Source organism: Phocoena sinus, chromosome 4, assembly GCF_008692025.1.
Source record: "Phocoena sinus isolate mPhoSin1 chromosome 4, mPhoSin1.pri, whole genome shotgun sequence".
Lineage (NCBI taxonomy): Eukaryota > Metazoa > Chordata > Mammalia > Artiodactyla > Phocoenidae > Phocoena > Phocoena sinus.
Window position 1 is genome coordinate 962,620 of NC_045766.1, and position 25,594 is coordinate 988,213.

General features: G+C 39.1%; 1 protein-coding gene across 3 annotated transcripts in view; it reads left to right on the plus strand.

Annotated features, from left to right (window-relative positions):
• NGLY1 (N-glycanase 1) overlaps window positions 1-25,594 on the plus strand; it is a 71,608-nt gene that overhangs the window by 24,629 nt on the left and 21,385 nt on the right. For 2 of the 3 annotated variants that reach the window (XM_032630377.1, XM_032630378.1), the window contains exons 3-4: window positions 3,133-3,378; window positions 19,740-19,908. In XM_032630377.1, coding sequence (XP_032486268.1) covers window positions 3,133-3,378; window positions 19,740-19,908 — 415 coding nt within the window. The remainder of the gene's footprint in view (window positions 1-3,132; window positions 3,379-19,739; window positions 19,909-25,594) is intronic. The other variant, XR_004349672.1, reaches the window with a different exon arrangement.

Here is a 25,594-nt window from a genome sequence, read left to right on the forward strand (position 1 = left end):
CTCTCAACCACCGCGCCACCAGGGAAGCCCCAGGATTTCTTTTTGAAGCAGTTTGTGGGACTTGCCGATGAACTAGATGTGGAATGTAAGGGAAAGGAAGGAATCAGGGTGACGTCTGGGTTTTGGTTTGAGCAACTGAGTGGATGGGAGTACCATTCATCGAGGTTGAAAAATCTTGGAGAGTAGCAGGTAGCAGGGGAGAAAAAAATGACCCATCTTTTGGATAATTATAACTGATATACTGTTAAATATTCAAGTAGAGGTGTCAAGGAGAGAGTTGGATATATGAGTCTTTGATGATTCAAAAGGAGAGGCCAGGGTGGAGGTATAAATTATGGTGTCATCTGCTTGTAGTTGCTCACAGACATCTGAACCTAAAGAATTTAAAACTATAGATGGGGAAAATTGAGAACATTGATGAATTTGTTCAAGGAAATGCAGATTTTTGAGAGTCAAATGACAGGAAAATTAAGTAAATGACACCTGGAGACTGTTGAAGTGTTTCAGTTTCTCATCGTTTCTCACTGTTGAAGTGTCACAGATTCGGTGGAATCATATTTATCTTTCATTCAGCAAATACTTGAGTGCCAGGAGGGATGACCAACCGCTCTAGTTTGCCAGAGACTGTCCTGGTTTTAGCAGTGAAAGTCCAGCCCCGCAGAAAAACCCTCAGTCCCAGGCAGACTTGGAAGTTGGTCACGCCAGTGCCAGGTAACAAGCCAAATTGAGACTTGCGGTAGTATTTGATGCAAGTAGAGTCACAATTTCAGAAAAGATGATCATGCTTTAAGACTAATTTATACTTAGAGTTTCTGGCTGGCTTTGGACTTCACACGGTAGGAAGTAAATGTTTTATCAGTGTTAGCCAACGGAGCTGAGACTGAACTCTACCACCAGAAAGAAACTTGGTGGGCTTTGAGATGAAGTAGGAATCCAAGACCTATCCTGAAATTTTCAGTTGCACATTAAAATCCTGGACACCTTTGCGCCCACTTGTCCCTGAGGCTGCATTCTTGTTTATGAAAGTTCTGAGGAGGAGGTTGAGAAAGATTGGGATTCAAATGGTCGTGTGACCCATCAGGCTGGCTTAGTGGAGTAGTTCTTGCTGGGAGCTGCCCCCACCCTCGGGGAGGATGGGGCATCAAGGGCCGTAGTTTTGGTTGTCTTGGTGACTGGAAGATGTCACCAGCATTTAGCGAGCAGGGACGGGGTTGACTCACATCTGGCAGTGAGAACTGTCTCACCAAGAACGCGTTGAGAAACATAGATTTTGTTAAATACTAGAATCCTCGTTGGTTTCTTAAAATGTTATTGGGTCTAGTGCATTAAGCCTGTAGTTTTGTCCTTTTATGAAAATACAGTGCTGTCGATTAAACTTTTTCGTACAGACACTTCAGTCATAATCATACATTCTTTTAGGACTGGTCCTGAAAAGATGGAAGGGAAGGGAGCAGCCTCTGTCTCACCGGGGCCCTCTCTGGAGTGTGGACCAGACAGACCCACATGGCTGTCAGGCTCTCCCGCCTCCGGCCACGGTGTCGTGTACCTTCCTCAGTGCCGCTCCATTCACAGTGTGAGATCAGAGGCCTCCATGCTTGGTTTTAACCCAGGAGTCTGGTTTCTCTTCCCAGAGCTCATCATAGATAGGAAGTGGTTCCTTTCTCCTGTTGGAAAATTCACTGCGTTCCAATTTGTGCCAGTCATTGTGTATGTAATCATCACAACTGTAGAAATGCTTTTTGCTCAACCCTTCAAGCTATTTGTACAGGCTTGTGGGTTTTGATCTCTGTTCAGTCTCAGGTGGAATCAGTTATAGCATAGCGATTAAGGTCATGCAGTTTGAATCCTTGCTCTGACGGTTGGTAGCGTCAGGCAGGTAGGTTATTTAACTTCTCTGAGGCTTCATATTTCCATATGGAAAGCGGGGATAAACCCAATACCTACCTTTCAAGGTGGTTGTTAAGAATTCTTCAGATAATGTGGGTAAAGTGCTTCTTAGCACAGTACCTAGAAACACATAAATGCAGTAAATGGTAGTAGTCTTTTTTTACAGCTGTTTTGGGTAATACATGGAGATTGCTGGCCTCTTCCGCTTTTTTTTTTTTTTTTTCCGCTTTTTCAAAAGGATTCACGTGGAATTGATTTTCATGTCGTGGTGGAGTAATGTCTTGGTCAGTTGATTCCTGTAGATCTGCCATCACCAGGGAAATAAGGTCATTCTCAGTTGTGGAGTTGAATTTAAATGCTCACAATCTACAGGTTGGTCCACTGCATATTGTAACAACTGTGTTATCTCATCTGCAGTTGGTGGAATTACTGTTTTAGCATTGTTGCTTCTCAACCCTTAAACCTTGATGGAATATATTTTCATTTCACTTTTTTGTTTTGTAATTTACTGTTTTACATTGTGAGCTTTGTTGTAATGTTTACTGTACCTCAGAGCGCTCTGACTATATTATGTGGATTCATTAAATGAATCACTTCTTAAAGAATCAGGTTTTTATTGTTTGATGGTCTGTTTTTGTTTGGACCACCTTTGTATTACTAAATAGCAATAGTTTTTCCATAGTTTTGAATTGACCCTCAGGATGTAATTTTTGTTATCTTGGAAGAATTAGTGAACTCCATACACAGACTTCTAGTCATGTAGCTTTTCTTAAAGACTTGAGTTTAGAAGATTCAAAGGTTGTTATATAACTTCTTACTGGTTTTATGTGACCAGTGATCATTTTGAATGGCTGTATCTATAGTATCATTATTTCATAGGGAATTTCATGGAGAATAGTTGTATCATATACTATTGCAGAGAAGATAGGAATGTTCATTTTTGCATCTCTTAGGAGGCTTTCTGACTCATTACAGTGTTTCTAAAAGGTAAAGTATTTTTCTGAAGGTCTTTTGAACAAATAAAACAGGCTAAACATTTTATGCTAACAAGGAGACATATTTTCTTAATTTTCTAGTATACCTTTGCCTGTATTTTTTTAAAAAGTGCCAAAATGGTAAGAAAAGAGAAAGATTGTTAAAATATGATGTGTTCTTTAGTATTGGCTCCATTTTATATATACTGTGTAAGAATGACTGTCAGTATAAAGCAAAGGTTAAAATTTTCCCTAATTTTATAAATTCCAGGGAGAAACCCATCTTATCTTTCCTAAAAAAGCTTCAGTGGAGCAGCTGCAAAAAATTCGTGACCTGATTGCCATAGAGAGAAGTAGCAGATTGGATGGATCAGATAAGAGCCACAAAGCAGAATTATCTCAGCAACTTGCAGCCAGCACCCAGCTTCCTACAGCACAGCCTTCTAGTCCTAATGGGTTAACCCAGCATCCAGGGAACAGTGAAGGGCAGTCATCAAATCCACCGTCCGCTCCAATGGTAATGTGAGAATTAAACCTTCCTTGACTGCTCCTTTCAAAGTGTTGATATAGCAAAAGCTTTAAAATAGGACTTATTCCAGAATTTATGTCTCAGTCATTCTTGGTTCTTAGAGTTCTAATACATTCAGATTTCCTGAGCTCTTTTAAAAAATTGTCAGATCTGTAACAAAAGTGGGGAAATGGCTGTCTTTTATTTGGACTTTTAAACGTTAACTTGTGGCTTATTGTTTCTGAGGCAGCCAGGGTTTTATTTAATTTATCATTTGTAAATGTACCTGTTGCCGTGGCACTTAAACCAGTTGCACAGATTAGCGTATGTCTTTAACCTAGAAAAAGTAAAGGACTTGCTAGACAGATGTGCGGCCATCAAGTAAGATTTCCTCTATTGCTTTGACACTTCTGATGTAATACCTGCTGCTCTCTGCCATGGAATTATTAATTCCAACAACCTACCATTATCAGCACCTCAATTCAATAAAAAATGGGCTTCTTTAGGCTTAAGGTAAATAGTCATTAATTTACTGATAGTGGTGTTAGCATATACATATATACTTCTGAAGAACTGAAGTCAAATTACTGATGTCTAACAGGCATTCTCGGTATACTTAAATGACCTTATTTAATAGGAAATTACCCTGTTTACAAAAAAATCCCTTTTAATAAAGGTCCTTAAGCATTTTACTCCTAAATTTTCACTGTCAGAAAAATTTTCATGGCTTTTCTATAGTAATTTTATCAGTAGGCAGCTTAAACTCATGTCCTCTTTTAATTTTGGTGAAACACCTGGTTGCTCTCCTCCGTACACTAGAACTCTACATCTAGAGTCAGTTGTTAAATCTACCCTTAATTTTCTCCAGCTGAATAATTGGAGAGCCTTTTACCTAACCTCCCTGGTAGTCAGATGATGGGCAGTCATTCCTTAGTGTAGGCTGGGAATACCCTAAGCTTGTCTTTAAAAAATAAAGAATTGCAGATGGTAGGGGCTGGCAGGGGAAGAGAGAGTGTCTGTCCTTTTGAATAATAATTCTTATTTATTTATTTATTTATTTATTCATTCATGTATTTATTGGCTGCGTTGGGTCTTCATTGCTGCACGTGGGCTTTCTCTAGTTGTGGAGAACGGGGGCTACTCTTCCTTGCAGCGCAGAGGCTTCTCGTTGTGGAGCGCGGGCTGTAGGTGCACGGGCTTCAGTAGTTGTGGCACGTGGGCTTAAGTAGTTGTGGCACGTGGGCTTAAGTAGTTGTGGCTCACGGGCTCTAGAGCTCAGGCTCAGTAGTTGTGGCACACGGGCTTAGTTGCTCTGCGGCATGTGGGATCTTCCCAGACCAGGGCTCGAACCCGTGTCCCCTGCATCGGCAGGCGGATTCTTAACCACTGTGCTACCAGGGAAGCCCCTGAATAATAATTCTTGATGAGTGGTTTCCCAGATTTTTGTGGAGGGTTAACTCTTCTAAAACATATTCTTTTGTGCCTCAGTTGACTTAGGTTAATGTTTAAGTCTTTAAAATATTTCTCCTCTCATTAGCTTCAGAGCTAATGTTTGTTTATACTAATAAACACAGCTATTGTTTATGAATGCTTCCAAGAAACTGTTACTGGATACTGTTGGATCAACTAGTAATGATATTAAGTGGCCGTGGGCATCAGATAAGAGCATATGTGAAAGCTTAATAAACTGTAAAGGACTTAAAGGTTTGCTCTTGGTAACAGTAATTCTTTCTGTAAAGTATCTCAGCTGCTTCATTCAGAACAAAGTTACCACAGAGTAACAGAAAAGTGGGACTGCTTAACTCTACTGGGACAGAATAGTAACTCTAGCCAGTCCAGTCCTTAGGACACTGGTTTCCACTCTTTTTTGATTGTACATCTTACCAGTGATAAAATGTTGAATGCATAACCCAGTAAGTGTCTATTTACTTATGAGTTACATACTTCTATGGGTATGTGTTAACGTACCTTATACAGGACTCATGTACAGGATTAAAGCGTGTCATTACACCTCTGGGTAACAGGTCTTCATCAGTTTTGCAGTTAAGGCTGATACAGGGGCTTCCCTGGTGGCGCAGTGGTTAAGAATCGCCTGCCAGTGCAGGGGACACGGATTCGAGCCCTGGTCCGGGAAGATCCCACATGCCATGGAGCACCTAAGCCCGTGCGCCACAACTACTGAGCCTGCGCTCTGGAACCCACGAGCCACAACTGCTGAGCCTGCGATCCACAACTACAGAAGCCCGCATGTCACAGCTACTGAAGCCCGTGCTCCGCAGCAAGAGAAGCCACCACAATGAACCTGTGTCCCCTGCGTTGGCAGGCGGATTCTTAACCACTACACCACCAGGGAAGCCCCTCGGTTATAGTTTGAGGTCTTTAATTACTTACCAGAAAGGGCCTGGATACTACACTAAAAACAAATTGTCATCCTATTGTCAAAGCGAATTTAGAGTTTAGAAGAAAACAAACTTTCGCAAACACATATGCTCTTAGAAGGCTACTGTATATTAACTCTTAACTTCTTGAGTCCCTGGGACGAAGTATCTTTTTCTGTATTCCTTAAGGGAGTTGGGAGAAATTAGAATGAGTCTTGTTTTTTATAGCCAACTCCTGGTTTCATGGATCACTGAAGTACACATTTTTAAAAAGTATTTTGTTATTTAAGCTTTTATCACCATTAATTGCTGTATTACAGAGTTTGACAATTATGTTCTCCTCCCTTTCTCATTTTGAGCGGGGATACTGAGAATTAAAATGGACCAAGTAAAGCAGCAGGAGAGAGATTAACAAAGCATGTAACTGCATATAAACTAGACAAATCCTGAGCACTGTTGAGTGTCACACCTAATATATTTCTTTGGTTGAAACTGTATCAAGTAAAATTTGGAAATATAAGACAAGGTGATAGTCATTGATGTTGAAGTTGCCAGTAAGTTTTTCCCTTAAGATATAAAGTACTGGAATATACCGGTGCTCAATAAACGGTGATGTAGTTAGAAATTTATTTTGCTGCTTTTTCTGGATATTTTATGTAAATGAATGATACATTACATAGTCTTTTGCTTCTGGCTTCTTTTACTTTGTATGTTTTTGAGGTTTATCCATATTGCAGGATGTATTAGTAGTTTTTTCCTTTTTATTGCTGAATAGCATTCCATGGCGGACATTTGGGTTTGCCATGTTTGCTTGTTATGGACAATGCTGCTATGAATGTCCACATACCAGGCTTTGTGTGGGCAGATGTTTTCATTTCTCTTGGGTAGATTCCTAGAAGTGGAACCACTGGGTTGTATGACAAGTTTATGTTTATTGCTTTAAGAAATTGCAAGCTGTTTTCCGGAGCTGTTGCACCTTTTTACATTCTAACCAGCAGAGTGTGAAGGTTCCGATTTCTCAGTATTCTCATTGATAATTGTTAATGTCTTTTTTATTATAGCCATTTTAGTCGATGTTAAGTAGTATCTCATTGTGGCTTTAATTTGTATTTTCCTAATGACCAAACTGATTTCTTAAATTTGCTGGTTATACATGCTGAGTATTTAGTGTTCTTATATGAAATAACTTCCTGATAACCCTTTATATATTTTTATGCCCTTTGCCTTCCAAAAGCAGGTTCAAAACAGCAAAGACAGTTTTTCAAAGACTGAGCCTCAGAGTGTTAGAAGCATTGTTTCCAATTTTGCAACTTTATCTAGGTTGAAAGCATGTGACTCTTGACGTATGATTTGCTTAAAATAAGTCTTTGGCAGCTTATTGCACAGTCTAATGTACGCTTTTATTTGATATGTGACTGCTTTTAGAATGTGTATGAAGTTGTTGAGGACTTTGCATCAACACTTTTATGACTCTAGAAATTATTGCCCATTGTGTATATGACTATATATGTATCTGTTTAAAAGAATTATCATTTGAGATTATATTAGTGAAATTATAAAAATAATATTAGATAATGATAAATAACAAAATTAGTTGATTTTTTAAATGAAGATATATATTTTTTTATTGTTTTAAATTTAACTTATTTTATATTGGAGTATAGTTGATTTACAGTGTTGTGTTAGTTTCGGGTGTGTAGTGAAGTGGTTCAGTTATACGTATACATGTATCAATTCTTTTTTAGGTTCTTTTCCCATATAGGTTATTATAGAACATTGAGTAGAGTTCCTTGTACTATATAGTAGGTCCTTGTTGATTACCTGTTTTATATATAGTAGTGTGTATATGTTAATCCCAAACTCCTAATTTATCCCTCTCCTAGACCTTTCCCCTTTGGTAACCATGTTTGTTTTTGAAGTCTGTGAGTCTGTTTCTGTTTTGTAAATAAGTTCATTTGTATCATCTTTTTAGATTCCACATAGAAGTGATATCATATGATATTTGTCTTTCTCTGTCTGACTTACTTGATCATCTCTAGGTCCATCCATGTTGCTGCAAATGGCATTATTTCATTCTTTATTGTGTCTGAGTGGTATTGCAGTGTGTGTGTGTGTGTGTGTGTGTGTGTGTGTGTGTGTGTGTGTACACATCACATCTTTATTCATTCATCTGTTGATGGATATATTGGTTGTTTCCATGTCCTGGGAATTGTAAACAGTGCTGCAATGAACATTGGGGTGCATGTATCTTTTCGAGTTATGGTTCTCTCTGGATATATGCCTAGGATGTGGGATTGCTGGGTCATATGTTAGTTCTATTTTTAGTTTTTTAAGGGACCGCCATACTGTTCTCCATAGTAATTGTATCAATTTACATTCCCACCAACAGTGTAGGAGGGTTCTCTTTTCTCCACACCCTCTCCAGCATTTATTGTTTGTAGACTTTTTGATGATGGCCATTCTGACCGGTGTGAGGTGATACCTCGTTGTAGTTTTGATTTGCATTCCTCTAGTAATTAGCGATGTTGAGGATCTTTCCATGTGCTTTTTGGCCATCTGTATGTCTTCTTCAGAGAACTGTCTGTTTAGGGCTTCTGCACATTTTTTGATTGTGGTGGGTTTTTTAGGTTTTTTCTTTTTGACATTGAGCTGCATGAGCTATTTGTGTATTTTAGAGACTAATCCCTTGTCAGCTGCTTCATTTGCAAATATTTTCTCCCATTCTGTGGGTTGTCTTTTAATTTTGTTTATGGTTTCCTTTGCTGTGCAAAAGCTTTTAAGTTTAATTAGGTCCCATTTGTTTATTTTCTTTTTCTTTTCGTTACTCTAGGAGACAGATCCAAAAAGATATTTCTGCAATTTATATCAGACAACGTTCTGCCTATGTTTTCCTCACGAGTTTTATAGTATCTGGTCTTACATTTAGGCCTTCAATCCATTTTAACATTACTTCTGTGTATGATGTTAAAGAATGTTGTAATTTCATTCTTTTACATGTAGCTGTCCAGTTTTCCCAGCACAGCTTGTTGAAGAGGCTGTCTTTTCTCCATTGTATATTCTTGCCTCCATTGTCATAGATTAATTGATCATAGTTGCATGGGTTTATTTCTGGGCTTTCTATCCTGTTCTGTTGATCTATATTTCTGTTTTTGTGCCTGTACTGTACTGTACTCTTTTGATGACTGGAGCTTTGTAGTATAGTCTGAAGTTAGGGAGCCTGATTCCTCCAGCCCTGTTTTTCTTTCTCAGGATTGTTTTGGCTATTCGGGGTCTTTGTGTCTCCATACAAATTTTAAGATTTTTTTTGTTCTAGTTCTATGAAAAATGCCATTGATAGTATGATAGGGATTACATTGAATCTATAGATTGCCTTGGTTAGTATAGTCACTTTGACAATATTGACTTTTCCAATCCAAGAACATAGTATATCTTTCCATCTGTTTGTGTCATCTTCCACTTCTTTCATCAGTATCTTATAGTTTTCTGAGTACAGGTCTTTTGCCTCCTTAGGTAAGTTTATTCCTAGGTATTTTATTTTTTTTGATGTGATGGTAAATGGGATTGCTTGTTTAATTGCTCTTTCTGATCTTTCACTGTTAGTGTATAGAAACAACAGATTTCTGTGTATTAACTTTGTATCGTGCAACTTTACTGAATTAATTGATGAGCTCTCGTAGTTTTCTGGTGGCATCTTTAGGATTTTCTATGTATACAATCTTGTCATCTTCAAAGAGTGACAGTTTTACTTCTTCTTTTCCAATTTGGATTCCTTTTATTTCTTTTTTTTCTCTGATTGCTGTGGCTAGGACTTCCAAAACTATGTTAAATAACAGTGGCAAGAGTGGACATCCTTGTCTCGTTCCTGATCTTAGAGTAAATGCTTTCAGCCTTTCACCGTTGAGTATGATGTTAGCTGTAGGTTTGTCATATATGGCCTTTATTATGTTGAGGTAGTTACCCTCTGTGCCCACTTTGTGGAGAGTTTTTATCATAAATGGGTGTTGAATTTTGTCAAAAGCTTTTTCTGCATCTATTGAGATGATGATATGGATTTTATTCTTCATTTTGTTGATATGGTGTATCACACTGATTGGTTTGCAGATATTGAAGAATCCTTGTACTCCTGGGATAAATCACACTTGATCATGGTGTATGCTTCTTTTAATGTGTTGTTGGATTTGGTTTGCTAGCATTTTGTTAAGAATTTTTGCATCTATGTTCATTAGAGATGCTGGCCTGTAATTTAATTTTTCTGGTGGTGTCTTTGTCTGGTTTGGGTATCAGGGTGATGGTGGCCTCATAGAATGAGTTTGGCAGTGTTCCTTCCTCTGCAATATTTTGGAATAGTTTCAGAAGGACAGGTGTTAACTCTTCTCTAAATGTTTGATAGAGTTCGCCTGTGAAGCCATCTGGTACTGGACTTTTGTTTGTTGGAAGATTTTTAATCCCAGTTTCAATTTCAGTGCTTGTGACTGGTCTGTTCATATTTTCTATTTCTTCCTGGTTCGCTCTTGGAAGATTGTTCCTGTCTAAGAATTTGTCCATTTCTTCTAGGTTGTTCATTTTATTGGCATAGAGTTGCTTGTAGTAGTCTCTTATGATCCTTTGTATTTCTGTGGTGTCAGTTGTAACTTCTTTTTCATTTCTAATTTTGTTGATTGAGCCCTTTCCCTTTTTTTCCTTCACGAGTCTGGCTAAAGGTTTATCGATTCTGTTTATCTTTTCAAGGAACCAACTGTTACTTTCATTGACATTTTATGTTGTTTTCTTCATCTCTATTTCATTAATTTCTTCTCTGAACTTTATGATTTCTTTTCTTCTACTAACTTTGGGTTTTGTTTGCTCTTCTTTCTCTAGTTGCTTTAGGTGTATGTTTAGGTTGTTTCTTTGAGGTTTTTCTTGTTTCCTGAGGTAAGATTGTATTACTGTAAACTTCCCTCTTAGAACTGCTTTTGCCAGGTCCCATAGGTTTTGAATCGTCGTGTTTCATTTTCATTTGTCTCTAGTTATTTTTCGATTTCTTCTTTGATTTCTTCATTGATCCATTGGTTGTTTAGTAACATATTGTTTAGCTTCCACGTGTATGTGTTTTTTTAGTTTTTTTCTCGTAGTTGATTTCTAATCTCATAGTGTTGTGGTCGGAAAAGATGCTTGATATGATTTCAGTTTTCTTAAATTTGCCGAGGTGTGCTTTGTGACCCAGCATGTGATCTATCCTGGAGAATGTTCCATGCATTTGAGAAGAATGTGTATTCTGCTTTTGAATGGAATGCTCTATAAGTATCAATTAAGTCCATTGGTCTAATGTGTCATTTAAGGCCTGTGTTTCCTTATTTTCTGTCTGGATGGTCTGTCCATTGCTGTAAGAGGGGTGTTAAAACCCCCACTGTTATTGTGTTACTGTTGATTTCTCCTTTTATGGCTGTTAGGGTTTGCCTTATGTATTGAGGTGCTCCTGTGTTGGGTGCATATATATTTACTTGATCATTATGTAGTGTCCTTCCTTATCTCTTGTAACACTCTTTATATTAAAGTCTATTTTGTCTGATATAAGTATTGCTACTCCAGCTTTCTTTTGATTTCCATTTGCATGGAATATCTTTTTCCATCCCCTCACTTTGTCTGTATGTGTCCTTAGATCTGAAGTTGGGTCTCTTGTAGACAGCATATATATGGGTTTTGTTTTTGTATCCATTCGGCCAGTCTGTTTTTTGGTTGGAGCAATTAATGCATTTACATTTAAGGTAATTATCAGTATGTATGTTCTTATTGCCATCTTGTTAATTGTCTTGGATTTGTTTTTGTAGGTTTTTTTCCTTCCCTTCCTCTTTTGTTCACTTCTCTTGTGACTTGATGCCTGTCATTAGTGTTGTTTGGATTGCTTTTTCTTTTTTGTGTGTGTATCTGTTGTGGATTTTTAGTTTGCTGTTACCATGAGGTTTTGATATAGCAATCTGTATACAAACACGATTGTTTTAAGTCGCTGGTCTTTTAATTTCCAATGCACTTCCAATATCCCGCATGTGTACTCTCCTCTTCTCACAATTGCTGGGTTTGATATCATATTTGTGTGTGGATGATTTCCTACCTTTACTCTATGTTTGCCTTTAATGGTGAGCTTTCCCATATGTAATTTTCTTGATTCTAGTTGTGGTCTTTTCTGCCTAGAGTAGTTTTTTAAAGATTTTTTTGTAAAGCTCTTTTCGTGGTGCTGAATTCTCTTAGCTTTTGCTTGTCGGTACAGCTTTCGCTTTCTTCATCGAATCTAAATGAGAGGCTTGATGGGTAGAGCATTCTTGGTTGTAGGTTCTTCCCTTGCCTCACTTTAAATATATCATGCCACTCCCTTCTGGCCTGCAGAGTTTCTGCTGAAAAAAATCAGCGGATAACTTTATGGGGATTCCCTTGTATGTTATTTGTTGCTTTTTCCTTGTTGCTTATAATATTTTTTTCTTTGTCTTTAATTTTTGTAAGTTTGCTTAATAAGTGTTTCGGTGTGTTCCTCCTTGAGTTTATCCTGTATGGGACTCTCTGCACTTCCTGGACTTGAGTGAGTGTTTCCTTTCTCACATTAGGGAAGTTTTCCGCTATAATCTCTTCAAGTATTTTCTCAGGCTCTTTCTTTCTCTCTTCTTCTGGGACCACTGTAATGTGAATGTTGCTGTGTTTAATGTTGTCCCAGAGGTCTCCAAGACTGTCTTCATTTCTTTTCATTCTCTTTTCTTTATTCTGTTCCACAGCAGTGATTTCTACCAATTTGTCTTCCATCTAACTTATTCGTTCTTTTGCCTCATTTATTCTGCTATTGGTTCCTTTTAGTGTATTTTTCACTTCAGTTATTGTATTATTCATCTCTGTTCTTTAAATCTTCTAGCTCTTTGTTAAATATTTCTTGTATTGTCTCAGTCTGTGCCTCCATTCTTTTTCCAAGATCTTGGGTCATCTTTACCATTACTCTGAATTCTTTTTCAGGCAGATTGCATATTTCCACCTCACTTAGTTGTTCTTCTGGTGTTTTATCTTGTTCATTCATCTGAAACCTATTTCTCTGCCGTTTCATTTTGTCTAACTTGCTGTGTTTGTGGTCTGTTTCTCAGGCTGCAGGACTGTAATTCTTGGTTGTGGTGTCTGCCCCCTGGTGGGTAAGGTTTGGTCCAGGGGCTTGTGCAGGCTTCCTGGTGGGAGGGACTGGTGCCTGGCCACTGGTGGGTGGAGCTGGGTCTTGTCCCTCTGATGGGCAGGGCCATGTCAAGGGGTGTGTTTAGAGGTGTCTGTGTGCTCAGGACGTCTTTAGGCAGCCTGTCTGCTCATGGGTGGGGCTGTGTTCCCACCCTGTTGGTTGCTTCGACTGAGGTGTCCCAGCACTGGAGCCTACATGAGCCACAGCTGACCCCCGCCTCCCCAGGAGACCCTCCTAGACCCACAGGTAGGTCTGGCCCAGGCTGATACGATGTCACTGCTTTGCCCTGGGTCCCAGAGCATGTGAAGCCTTGTGTGCACCCTCCAAGAGCAGATTCTCTGTTTCCCCCAGTCCTGTGGAGCTCCTGCGCTCAAGCCCTGCTGGCCTTCAAAGCCAAATGCTCTGGGGGCTCCTCCTCCTGATGTGAGACCCCCAGGCTGGGGAGCCTGACATGGGACTCAGAAGTCTCACTCCTGTGGGAGAACCTCTGCGAAATAATTATTTTCCAGTTTGTGGGTTGCCCCCCTGGTGGGTGTGGGATTCGATTACACAGCGAAAGCGCCCCTCCTACCGTCTCACTGTGGCTTCTTCTTTGTCTTTGGGTGTAGAATATCTTTTTTGGTAGGTTCCAGTCTTTTTCATCCATGGCTGTTCAGCAGTTGGTTGTTATTTTGCTGTTTTCCTGAGAGGAGATGAGCTCAGGTCCCTCTGCTCCACCATCTTGTCTCCTCTCTCTTCTGTTTATAATTTTAAATTGACACCAATTCTGCTTATTGTATGCAAAGCCCTTCTCTAGTCTCCACATCAGAGTCAAATTTGTTCCATCTTGAAGATGTTAAAGAGTTAAGTCAGAATTGCAGAACCTTCAAATGTAGACTTAAAACGGTAGGAGCCCAGCATGAAGAGCACTCGGGTTCAGCCTCCTGGCCGCCCTGGCGTCTTCTTCCCCTGGCTGTGCACCTCTGAGTTAGTCGATTTTTAAACTATTTAAATCTCATAAGACAACTTCTTAGTCTGGATCTATATGCAAACTTTGTAAGAGGAGAAATCTCCTCCTTGTCTCCCTTGGACACAAGATTTAAATGTTCAATTTCTTGTTCGTGAACCATTCCTAAAAGTAACATATATTTACATACTTTCAACAGGCAATTATGACACATATTTACATTGGCATTCTTAATATCCTTTAGAAATGATGATGTGGTATATTTTGACATGAAGACAATTATTATGTGGTGAAAAAAAGGTAAACTAAGAATTCCAAAATTAAACAACATATGTTGTGTGTTTGTGTGTATTTCCATTTTTCTTATTAAAAACACACATACATAAATATGTTCAGTTTTAAAAGGTCTGGAAAGCTGTACACAGATATCTTAGCTATAGTTTTCTCTGAGTGGTGAAATTATAGTGATTTCACATAATTTATACCATTCAGTATTTCCTGAAAACTTTCTGCAACATTTATTACTGTTACAAATAGAATAAAGCGGTTTTTGTAAGAAATGTTTATTGAAGTCACAAGTTGATTAAAACTGTCGTTAAAAATTTATTAAACATAACTTTTATGTTAAGAAAACAGGTTCTAAATTTAACAGCCATTGAAGCAAAGGGTTGTAAAAAGGTAGAAAGAGGGCTGGTGGGCTTGAGAAACCTTGTCCTTTACTAAAGAAGTAAATTTGCTGATCCAAATTCCACTGCTTCTATCACTGCTTCTATTTTGTGTGATTTGACAAAAATACACATTGTACTTGTTTTCTTATAAAGAGTCTTAAATATCTCACATTAGAAACCAAATAATTGGAATCCAGGTATGATTAGTGAAGAAAAAAATCTTTTTTACTCTAAAACAGATTTCACGTTTCAAACTCCCATTTGTATTCCAAATAACTTTTAACTCTTAAGCAATTAACTGTTGCCTCATCTACATTTACCCAGCTGCTATAATGGCCATGCAATCAGCAAACTTCTATTTTTATGCATTAGTGTTTTTTGGCACTGTGCTAATGAGTATTTAAAGAAATAAGGCAAAGAAAATAAACTTTATTCTTCAAGATTGTTTGAGTGCCATTAAAGACCACAGTGAAGGAGGTAATTTCCAGAGTGAAAAATGAAAATAAAAATTCTTTGGATGAGTTCTTACCCTCCCAGTAAATGAAAATCTGTGTGTAAAAATAAATAAATAAATAAATAACAACCGTAAGGGTCTCCTCTTTATAGGAATTCTTTCAAGTAAAAATGGAGACATCCCTGTTTGCTTGTTTGTTTGTTTCTGTGTCAGTTCTGGTAAAAAGCACACTCCTTCCTGCTGTGGATGCCCTGGGTTTCCCACCTTCAGGTCTGCCCCATCTCTTCTGTCATCTGTTAGTAGAGTAAATGTGTCTGCACCTACTAAAGGCCAGCCCGTCCTCTGTACCTGTGTTCCTCTCCTCTGTTCACCGTGGGATCGCAGGTGGACTGTGCAGTCTTGACCTGCCCCTTTTCTTGGAGATTCTTCTCAGTGGCATTGAAACCTTGCTTTAGGCCAGTTTTCATCTAAGCTTGAACCATTGGCATCAGAATAACCTGGACAAACCCCAGACGGGCTGAGCCAGAAAGGGAGGGGGGAGCTTGGAAACCTGCATTCTTCCCAAGCAGATTAACGTTTATGAACCTCTTATGTAGCTCTTAGAAACAAGCCGTCACACAAGTATCCCTGGATCGTGCATTCCTGTATTTCTCACTTCCTCTTCACAGCAACTTTCAGGGAGAATCCCCAGTACGCATCCCTGCATCTGTACTCCTCATGTACTTGTCTCGCAGGTCTCCTCATTCTAACATGTGCCCCGTCAGTAAAACATTTCTGAGCATGTCCTCTCAATGTGTATTTATTTGTTTATAAATTATATACATATACTAGTATGCCAGTGTACTCGATACATTATAAAACAATGTAAAGAGAAGCTAGAAAATAAGTAACATTTTTAATTTAAAAAACGTATTAACACTATATCATTTCAAGAACGTAGACATGTCTTATTTTAAATACTCTTGATCATTTTGTTTGTCAGATCTCAGTAGATTGTGATTTTTTTTTTTTTTGGCATTAAAATATGGCTGTTGAAGGGGCTCATACTAAAATAATAGATGGGTTAGCCCTGCCATTTTCTTCTTGTAACACTCCACATGTGCTTACATTGTAAGTATTAGCCTCAGTGCCTAGAGGTCTTTGAAATCTTTTTTAAGCCAGGTTGAGGGTTAAATTAGTTAAAACCGCATAGTATAATCTGTAAATCCACTGAACCAGGCACATTTGAACTGCAGAGGTTTGTAGCATCATGGGAGCAGAAGTAGGAGTGAGCGTGCCACTGTGAACCCCTCCACTTTGTGGGACTTTCTTCCCTCAGGATGGCTTCTGTAGCCTGGGAGGAAGCCACCATTGATCCAAATATTAAATATTATAATAAATTGCTTTACTTTTTGGACAAAAAAATAATAGAAGTTGTAATATTTTCTGCCCCTATCCCAGTGGACCACTTCGTACAGCTCCTTTGGGGCACCTGGCCCACTTCGGGACACCACTTATACCACTGAGTCTCTTAAAACTTGTTTTCCTTATTAACACTGTTACAAAACTTATTACTAAGATCATCAGTGATCTCCATGCTGCTAAATTTAATGGACCTTTTTCAGTTCATTTTTATTTGACCGTTCGTAGTTTTCAGCTCAGATGACCATTTCCTGGTGTTTCTCCTATTATAAGTGGTTCAACCATTGACCCAGTTGCTCATATGTGAATCATTCCCACATATTTTTCTACTTTCCTAACTGCCCCCTGACCCCACGGTTCAGTCACTAGGATTTGTTGATTCTACTTCCTACATGTTTTTCGTATCCATTCACTATTCTACCACCTCTGTCCCCACGCTGGTTTAAGCCTCCGCTCCCTCAGAGTTCGGCAGTGGTCCCCCAGTGAGTCTTCTGAGGCCTGCTTTCTCCCCCCTACAGCTGGTGTCAGACTCAGAGAACACAAATCTGATCATTTTACTCCCTTGCTTAGGTCTCTTTAATAGCTTCCCATTACATTGGAAAGAGACGGGGAAGATCTAGATGCTTCCCCAGCCCGACTTCTTGCTCAGCTGTCTCGCACCATCGTTTCCCCTGGGTGCTCTGTGCTCCAGACACACTGACCTTCTTTCTGATCCTTCACAGCATGTTAAGTGTATCCCCCCGTGCAGACTCCCGGCTACCTACACGTTGCTCCCTGTGACAGGAGTGGTCTTCTCCCTTCCCTGGTTACCAGCTGCTTCTCATCCTCCATATTTTACTGCAAATATCATTTCTCCAGGGAATTCTAGTTGTACAGTTACACTGTCCTCTGTGTTTGCTTTATAACTCTTACCGTACATATGAATAAACTGTCTAACCGTTATATCCCCCGTACCTAACAGGTAATAAAGGCTCCTTAAATATTTGAGTAAATTAGCATCATTGTAGCAATATTTGTTTCTGTGTCCACAGACTCCCTACTCTGTGAGGATAATGTCCTTGTCTGGTTTGGTCTCCATTATTTTTCCATCATCTAACACATACGCACACACACAAACATTTGTCGACTTCATGTGAAGATTCTCTCGTTTCTTGTTTAATGCCTTCTCCTTCAGACTGTAAAGCGATGATGTCTGTTTTGTGCACCCATGCCCAGTGCTTGATACAGTGCCTGACATTACAGTAAGTATTTGGTAATGGGTTTTATTTTTTAAATTAATCTATCTCTGCCTTTTAATAAACAGGTTAATCCATTCCTATTTACTGTAATTCTAATGTTTGAACTTACTTCTGACATCTTATTTTGTGTTGTCTGTGTCCTTCTTGTTTTTTTTTTCTTTTTCTATTTTTGTTTAGATGGATCAAGTTTTCTTCCATTATTTTCCCTCTAAAAATTAGGAAGTTAAGTATCCTCCTTTTAGTCTTCTCATTATTCTCTTTAAATTTCTAATGCAGGTATTTACTTTGTATTTTTCTATCAACATCTTACAACAAGACAGGAACCTTAGAAAGGATTTACTCTTCTCCCTTCCCTGCCACCTTTCTTAGATTTTGCTTTTCAATTATCATTATTTATTTATAACAATCGGAACTTAAGTTTAACTAGTTTGTTTGGTTTTTATTTAACTCGCTCCTGCTCTTTTATCCCAGGTTCTACTCCTTGGAGTTCTATTTATTTACTTTGGCTATATTATATTTGGGGGGGACGATAACTTTTCTAATTTTTTAAAATAGGATTTGGGAGTGATATATTTTCTGCATTGTTACATATCAGAAAATGTGTTTATTTTGCCCTTCTATGTAATTAGTTTGCCTGGGTATGCGTCGTATGTTCTCATTTTCTCTCAGTATTTCAGAGATTTTACTCCATTGTTTCCAGTGAGATGTCTGATATCATTGAAGGCTTTTAGTATTTTGTTTTTAATCCTTTATACTGTCATGAAATGTCACTATTACATACCTGGTATAGTTTTTGTTTTTGTTTTCCCATTCACACTGGCTCTTTCTTCAGCTCTCAGAGATTTTCCATTATTTCTTTGAGAAGTTTTTTTTTCCATTTGTTTCTACTCTACTTTCTAGACTTCCTGTTAGCTGGATTTGGGAAGTTTGGGGGTTTATCCTCAGTGTCTATCTGTTCTTTTGTACTGCATCCTCAGAAAATGTCTCAACCTTCTAATTGATTGATCACTTAGCTGTGTTTGTTCTGCTGTTTGACACATCATCTGTGCTTCATTTCAGTGTTTACATTTTTAATTTCCAAGATCCATAGTTTTCTTTCTCTGACTCCAGTGTACTCTTGCATTTCTAAAGATAGACTTTTTTTTTAGTCTTTTTCTGTATTTGCTGTCATTGCCACAGGGTTCCTTCTTCTGCTGTTGATTCTAGTGCATCTTCTCAACAATACGGGTTTTTGTAGATTCACAGGGTTCTGAGAGTCCCTGCTAGCCTATCTGTGAATACCGCATGTGGTTTCAGCCACTGTGGGGAGGGACAGGACATGCCGCCAGGTGGGCTTTGCCTGAGCAGCGCCTCTTCTGAGCCGGGGCACTCGTCTTTCCTTTTAGAAGTCTAAGCGTCCGCCCTCACTGCCCAGAGACACACTTTTTTGTTGACAGTGGTGACCAGAATGTCTAGCTGTTCCTCCCGTGGAGCCCAGCAGCCTTCCTCACGCTCACTCCAAGGCCCCTTCCTGCTCTGCGGGTCCTCAGGCTCCTCTCTCCTTGGGATTTTTTTTTTTTTTTCCCCCTTGGGATTATTTTGAGAACTTTTTCTTAGTTTTTGTAACCACTCTCTCTAGAGGGCCTATTGCCATTGTTTCTTCCTTTAGTCCATTTGCATCTGCCTTTCCTCTCAGGAATTCCTCCAAATTCCTGATCCCTTGAGAGTAGTCCTCAGTAGCTAATGCGCTATAAAGTTCTAAAAAAATTGTCGTTTACAGGGATTTGAAGTGGAAACAGCTGTCAGATGCATTGCTTAGAGTGCTGTCTTGTTCCAGGTGTGTGGTCAAGAGTTCAGCATATCCCTGCCTAAATATTTATATCCTCAGTAACATACTTTCAGATGAAAATATAGACGCGTCTTAGACTGTGATACAGATATGGCTGTCTCCTAATACTAATTTTGTAAAGGTTTTGGGTATAACTATTATTTTTCAATGAATCCATGCATTCTTTATCTGTGAAATCGTAGAACCCGTGTGTCTTTATTATGTTTAACATAGAACCGCTGTTATTATTTTTATAGCATATGGAGAAAAGCTAATTTCATTATTTTCTTTCTGTTAGGTTACTACTGGTGATTCGGTCATTCTAAAAGCCCTTCAGTCCAACATTCAGCATGTACTGGTCTATGAGAACCTTGCTGTCCAGGAGAAAGTGCTGGCTTGTATTCCAGTCCAAGAACTAAAAAGGAGATCACAAGAAAAGTTATCTAGAGCTAGAAAATTGGATGAAGGTAGTGGCTTTACATAACCGTTCATTGCTAAATATGCATCGTTGCTAAATAAATGGGAATGCTGAAATGGTGCCTTTTGCTGTGTACGTTGTAAATACGTAACCCAGTTCTATTCGGATTTTTAAGAAGTACAGTAGTATAATTTTTCATTGCATATACACCTCATGCACACTGGAATGTGTATTTGCAGTTTAATCATTGATATATGATTTTTTTTTCAGATATAGTAGATCTTTAGTCCATGGAATATATGATGGCATCATTAGAAGATTTTAATGTGAATCGGAGAAAAACCTTACTCAAAATTAATTCATGTGATTAGACCCCTGACTCCCTTTAATAGACAGTTACTGATAGAGTGTGGATATAGAAGCCAGCTACCTGGGTATAAATTCAGCTCTGACTCTTACTGAGCAAGTAGTTTAATCTCCTTACCTCAGTTTCTTCCTTTGAAAATAGGAATGATAATTTTAAGAGATAACTGAGATAGTACATGTAAATGGCTCAGAACAGTGCCTGCCACATTCATCAAGCAATAATTATTTGTTATTTTCATTAATGGTCTTCGGATTTTAGTTGTTAAATTTTTCCAACTTCAGCATTTTTACTTTGAGTTTTTATGTAATTGGTTTTTATCTGTTAAGTCATTTCTTAATACTGTCCTTTCTAGGGGGTTCTGTAGTATTTTTTTGGTGGTTGCCCTAGTTTACAGTAAACATTTTTTTTCCAATTTAAAAAAAAATGTGTCTTATATTGGAGTATAGTTGATTGGTAATGTTGTGTTAGTTTCAGGTGTACAGCAAATTGATTTAGTTATACAGATACATGTATCTATTCTTTTTCAGATTCTTTTCCCATTCAGCTTATTGTAGAGTATTGAGTAGAGTTCCCTGTGCTACACAGTAGGTCCTTGTTTATCCATTTTATATATAGTGGTGTGTGTATGTCAATCCCAGACTCCCAGTTTATCCCTCCCCCTCCTTCAAAAGCATTATGCTGCTTCGTGTGTAGTGCAGACACGTTTCAACAGAGTGTCTCAATTCTTCCTTCCCATCCCTCGAGACTGCGGTCATTCATTTCACTTACCCAGACCCTAATCACTCAGTACATTGCTATTGTTATTATTTAAGCTGTTACTTTTTAGACTAAGTAAGAATGAGAAAAATAACAGATTTTGTGTTACTTTCATGCATTCTTCCCCTGATGCTCTTCCTGTATGCAGGCCGGAGTTTGTGACCATCACTTTTCTTCTTCCCGAAGAACTTCTTTTACTGTTTCTTTCAGGGCAGGTACACTAGAGGTGAAGTCCCTCAGTTTTTCTCTGCCTCGGAAAGTCTTTATTTCTCCTTCACTGTTGAAGGATAATATCACTGGGATGTAGAATTGTAGGTTGCTGGGTTTTTTTTTTCTGTCAATGACACTTTAAATTTCTATTCACTCTGCTGCCTGCTTGTTTATGAGGAGAAGTCCATCGTAATTTCCATCTTTATTCTTCTTTAGGTTTCTCCCACCTATGCCCCTCACCTCCCCCTCCATCCCCAGCTTCACTCAGGATTTTCTCTTTGTTTCTAGTTTTCTTCAGTTTGCATATGATGTGCATATGTGTAGTTTTTTTGGTACTTATCCTGGTTGGTGTTTTCTGAGCGTCCCAGATCTGTGGTTTGCTGCCTCATTAATTTTGGAACATTCTTGGCCATTATTACTTCAGATATCTCTTCTGCTCCTTTCTCTCTTTCTTTTCCTTCTGATATTCCAAAATAGGGTATCCTATTCTACCTTTATTTATCAACCGTTTCCCACCATTGTTAGATGTTCTGGTCCATTTTTTAAATTCTCCCACCATAATTGGATGTTCTAGGTGTTTTGTTCCTTTGTTTGTTTTTATTCTCTTTTTTCCTCTTTGATTTTCCGTTTGGGATGTTTCTGTTGACCTGTCTTCAGGCTCAGTGATTGTTTCCTTGGCTGTGTCCAGTCTACTGATGAGCCCGTGAAAGGCATTCTTTATTTCTGTTAGAGCATTTTTGGTTTCTAGCATTTTTTTAGAGCTTCCATCCTTATGCTTACATTGTTCTCACATGTTGTCTACCTTTCTCATTAGCGCCCCAAACATATTAATCATAGTAATTTTAACTTCCCTAATTCCAAAATTCGTGCCGTATATGAGTGGTTCTGCTGCTTTGCTTTACCTCTTCAGACTTTTTCCTTTCCTTCAGGTTTTTCCTTGCCTTTTAGCATGCCTCGTAATTTTTTTGTTAAATGTTGGATACGATGTATTGGGTAATAGGAACTGAGGTGAACAGGCCTTTTGTGAAAGGTGTAAATGTCCATTTTACTAGGAATTGGACACCGTTAACGACATTGTGTTTAATGTTTGCTGTAAGTGTCAGGGGCTTTGGGTTCCTCTGGTGTTCTTGGGGTCCCTCTGTTGTCTGTGGGCTTTCCTAAGGACCCCTCCTTAGCTCGAGTCTGCATCCTACAGATGGTTTAGTTGTAATCATCCCCTATTGTTGTACCGGAGTCCTGTTGGTGTGGTGGTGAGGTGTGGGAGAGGAGCATTCTGTAATCTCAGGGTTAAATCTCAGGGTCTTAGGGGGCCTTATGCTCGGGCCTGTGACCCACCCCCCATAGGTGAGACAGGAAGGCCAGAGGGGCCTAGAGTCAGAGAAGTGCCCTTTCCCCAAACTTACTTAAGCTACAGGTTTGTTGTGAGACCTTGAAACAGTTCTTCCTCTTCTTGAATTAACAGGGTTTTTTGGTTTTTTTCTATTTATAAAACAAGGATGCTTATCAGCATGTGGTCACGGAGGCTCTGTCCATTTCAAAGTACTGTGGTCCTGTACGTGATGCCTGACATACATGCCTGTTTAGCAGGTACTTACTGTCATGTTGTGTGTGTGCTGAGCCCTGCAGAGGAGACATAGTTAGCAATGTCCCTGCTGACGTTTGCCCTGGCATTTTTTCCGTCTAATTACAAAAGTAATACCTGTTTTATGTAGAAAATTCAGGAAATAGGGGGAAGATAAGCCATCCATAATTTCATCACATCAGAATGCAACTTCTAAGATTGTGTATACAGTTGACCCTTGAACAACACAGTTTGAACTGTGCGGGCCCGCTTACACGCAGATTTTTTTTCTCTGAAGACATGCTACAGTACTGCATGGTCCAAGGTTGGTTGAATCCATGGATGTGGAACTGCAGAGGGCTGACTGTAAAGTTATACATGGATTTTCCATTGCGTGGGGGAGATGAGCACCCATAACCCCTGCATTGATTAACGGTCAACTGTATAATATAAGGGCAGGATAATGGCGTTTTAATGTAAGTAGGAAAAAAGGAACACTTCTTTTCTGGTAGAGGCATTGGCAACTGCAAAGGCTCCATGGGTGGGAGTGAGCTTGGCACGTTTAGGGGATGGAAGGAGGGCACCCGGCGTAGCAGAAGGAGCAAGACAGAAAGCTGAGAGAGGCAAAGGGGGTACATTAGTTTCCTGTGCTGCTGTAGCAAACTACCACAAACATGGCTCCTCGAAACAGCAGGAGAGTGCTGTCTCACAGCTCCGGAAGCCGGAAGTCCGTAATCAGTATCCCTGGGCCGAAGTCAAGGTGTGGGCAAGGGCTGGAGGGGAGAAGCTCTCCCTGCCCCTGTCCGCTTCTGGGGCTGCCTGCAGTCTGGCTTGTGGCTGCACCACTGCAGTCCAGAAGACCAGCATCTTCACACCCGGCTCCTCTGCCGCTGCGTCACCTTCCCCTCTGTAAAGTGTCCCACTGCTTCCCTCTTGAAAGGACACGTGTGATTGCATTTAGTGCCCCCGTTTAGTACGTAGGATAATCTCCCTGTCTCAGAATCCTTACTGCATCATACCTGCAGAGGCTTTTTTTTTTTTTTTTTTTTGCCTTCTTTGGTGGGATTCACGGGCTCCAGGGGTTAGAGTGTGGATATCTTTTGGGGAGCTGCTTTTCGGCCTACCACAGGGGCCAGCTGAAAGAACGAGAGTGGCGACTTTGGCTTGTATTCTGAACGAGATGGAAACCCATCGGAGGGTTTCAGTCGACTCAGGCTACCTTGCATTCTTAAAAAGATCACTCTGCTGTAGGGACTTGTTGGAGAAAACAGGATGAGAGTGCTGTTTTTCTTAAAGTTCATTTTTAGTCCAGCATTCACGAATATCTCCTTGTTGAGAAACTTTCATGTTGTACAGGAAAAGCTGAACGCTCCCTGCCAGTCAGTCCTCTACCTCCTCTTCTGCAGGTAACAGCTATTACCACATGACGTGTTCCTTTTCATATCTTTTCCTGTGTATTTCCACCCATAAATAGTTATCTGTAAAAATAAATAACGTTGCATGGGTTTAATAAAGTGTATCATCTCTCATATATTCAGCTCCGTGGTGATTTTCATTTACGGACATGTCTTGGAAGTCATTTTCCCTCCCCCTAGTGCTCTGTAGTGTGCATGCACTGTTATTTATACAGTTCCCAACTGACGGACACCAAGATTTCCCTGTTCTGAAGGCTGCTGCAGTGAAGATCCTTGTAAAGCCTGCCTGCCTACATGAAGGAATGTTTCACTGGGTTAGATATAAAAGTATCAAGGGTTGTGTGATACTTTTATACTACAGTGGATCCCTGCCAAACAAATTGCCTTCCAATTTATACCAGAAGTGTCTGGGAGTGTTTGTTTTAACTTAATGAAATTATTGAACTTCTTTTATGGACTTTACTAATTTTTCTAATGGGTTAATATCTTCTGTTAATATCCTTACTGATTTATAGACATTCTTAATATATTCTGTATACTTTTCTTTGTTAGGCTCATTACATTTTTCTCTCAGTATCCTTTAATTTCATTCAGTGTATCTTGAAATTCAAAAGTTACAAATTTTAATATGAGAAAATTATTTTTTTTGTTTTTACAGTTGTGTTTTGTTTTCTACACCAAAGTCATAAACGTAAACTTCTACTGTTACTTTTATAATATTCCCTCTCTGTGTATAGTGTTTATATACATGTATTAGAATGAATGTAGTAGGGATCTGATATTTGGATAGCTACTCGTCCCAATACCATTTGTTGAACAATCCATCCTCTTAGAACTACTTTAAAGGCTAACTTGGGCTTCCCTGGTGGCGCAGTGGTTGAGAGTCCGCCTGCCGATGCAGGGGACACAGGTTCGTGCCCCGGTCCGGGAGGATCCCACATGCCGCGGAGCGGCTGGGCCCGTGAGCCATGGCCGCTGGGCTTGTGCGTCCGGAGCCTGTGCTCCACAACGGGAGAGGCCACAACAGTGAGAGGCCCGCGCACAGCAAAAAAAAAAATAAAAAAAAAAAAAAATAAAGGCTAACTTTATTAAATACTGTGTATCACTTAGAAATCTGTCTTTCAGGACTCTTTGCTTTGTTTCATTCATCTCTGTCTATTCTTTATCAGTATCACAATATTTTAATTAGAATTTTGTAATGTGTTTTGATGTACTGTAGACAAATTTGTCTCATTCTTAGTCAAAGTTGTGTTGACCATTTTGTGCCTTTCCTCTTTCACATTTTGCAGTTAGCTTGTTAAAGTTTATGAAAAATTATTTTGTAATTTCAGTTGATTGCATTAAAGTACAGGTTAATTTGTGGAGAGTTAACAACTTTGAGTTTTTCCATTCAAGAACATAATGTATTTTGGCCTTTTAATATTCT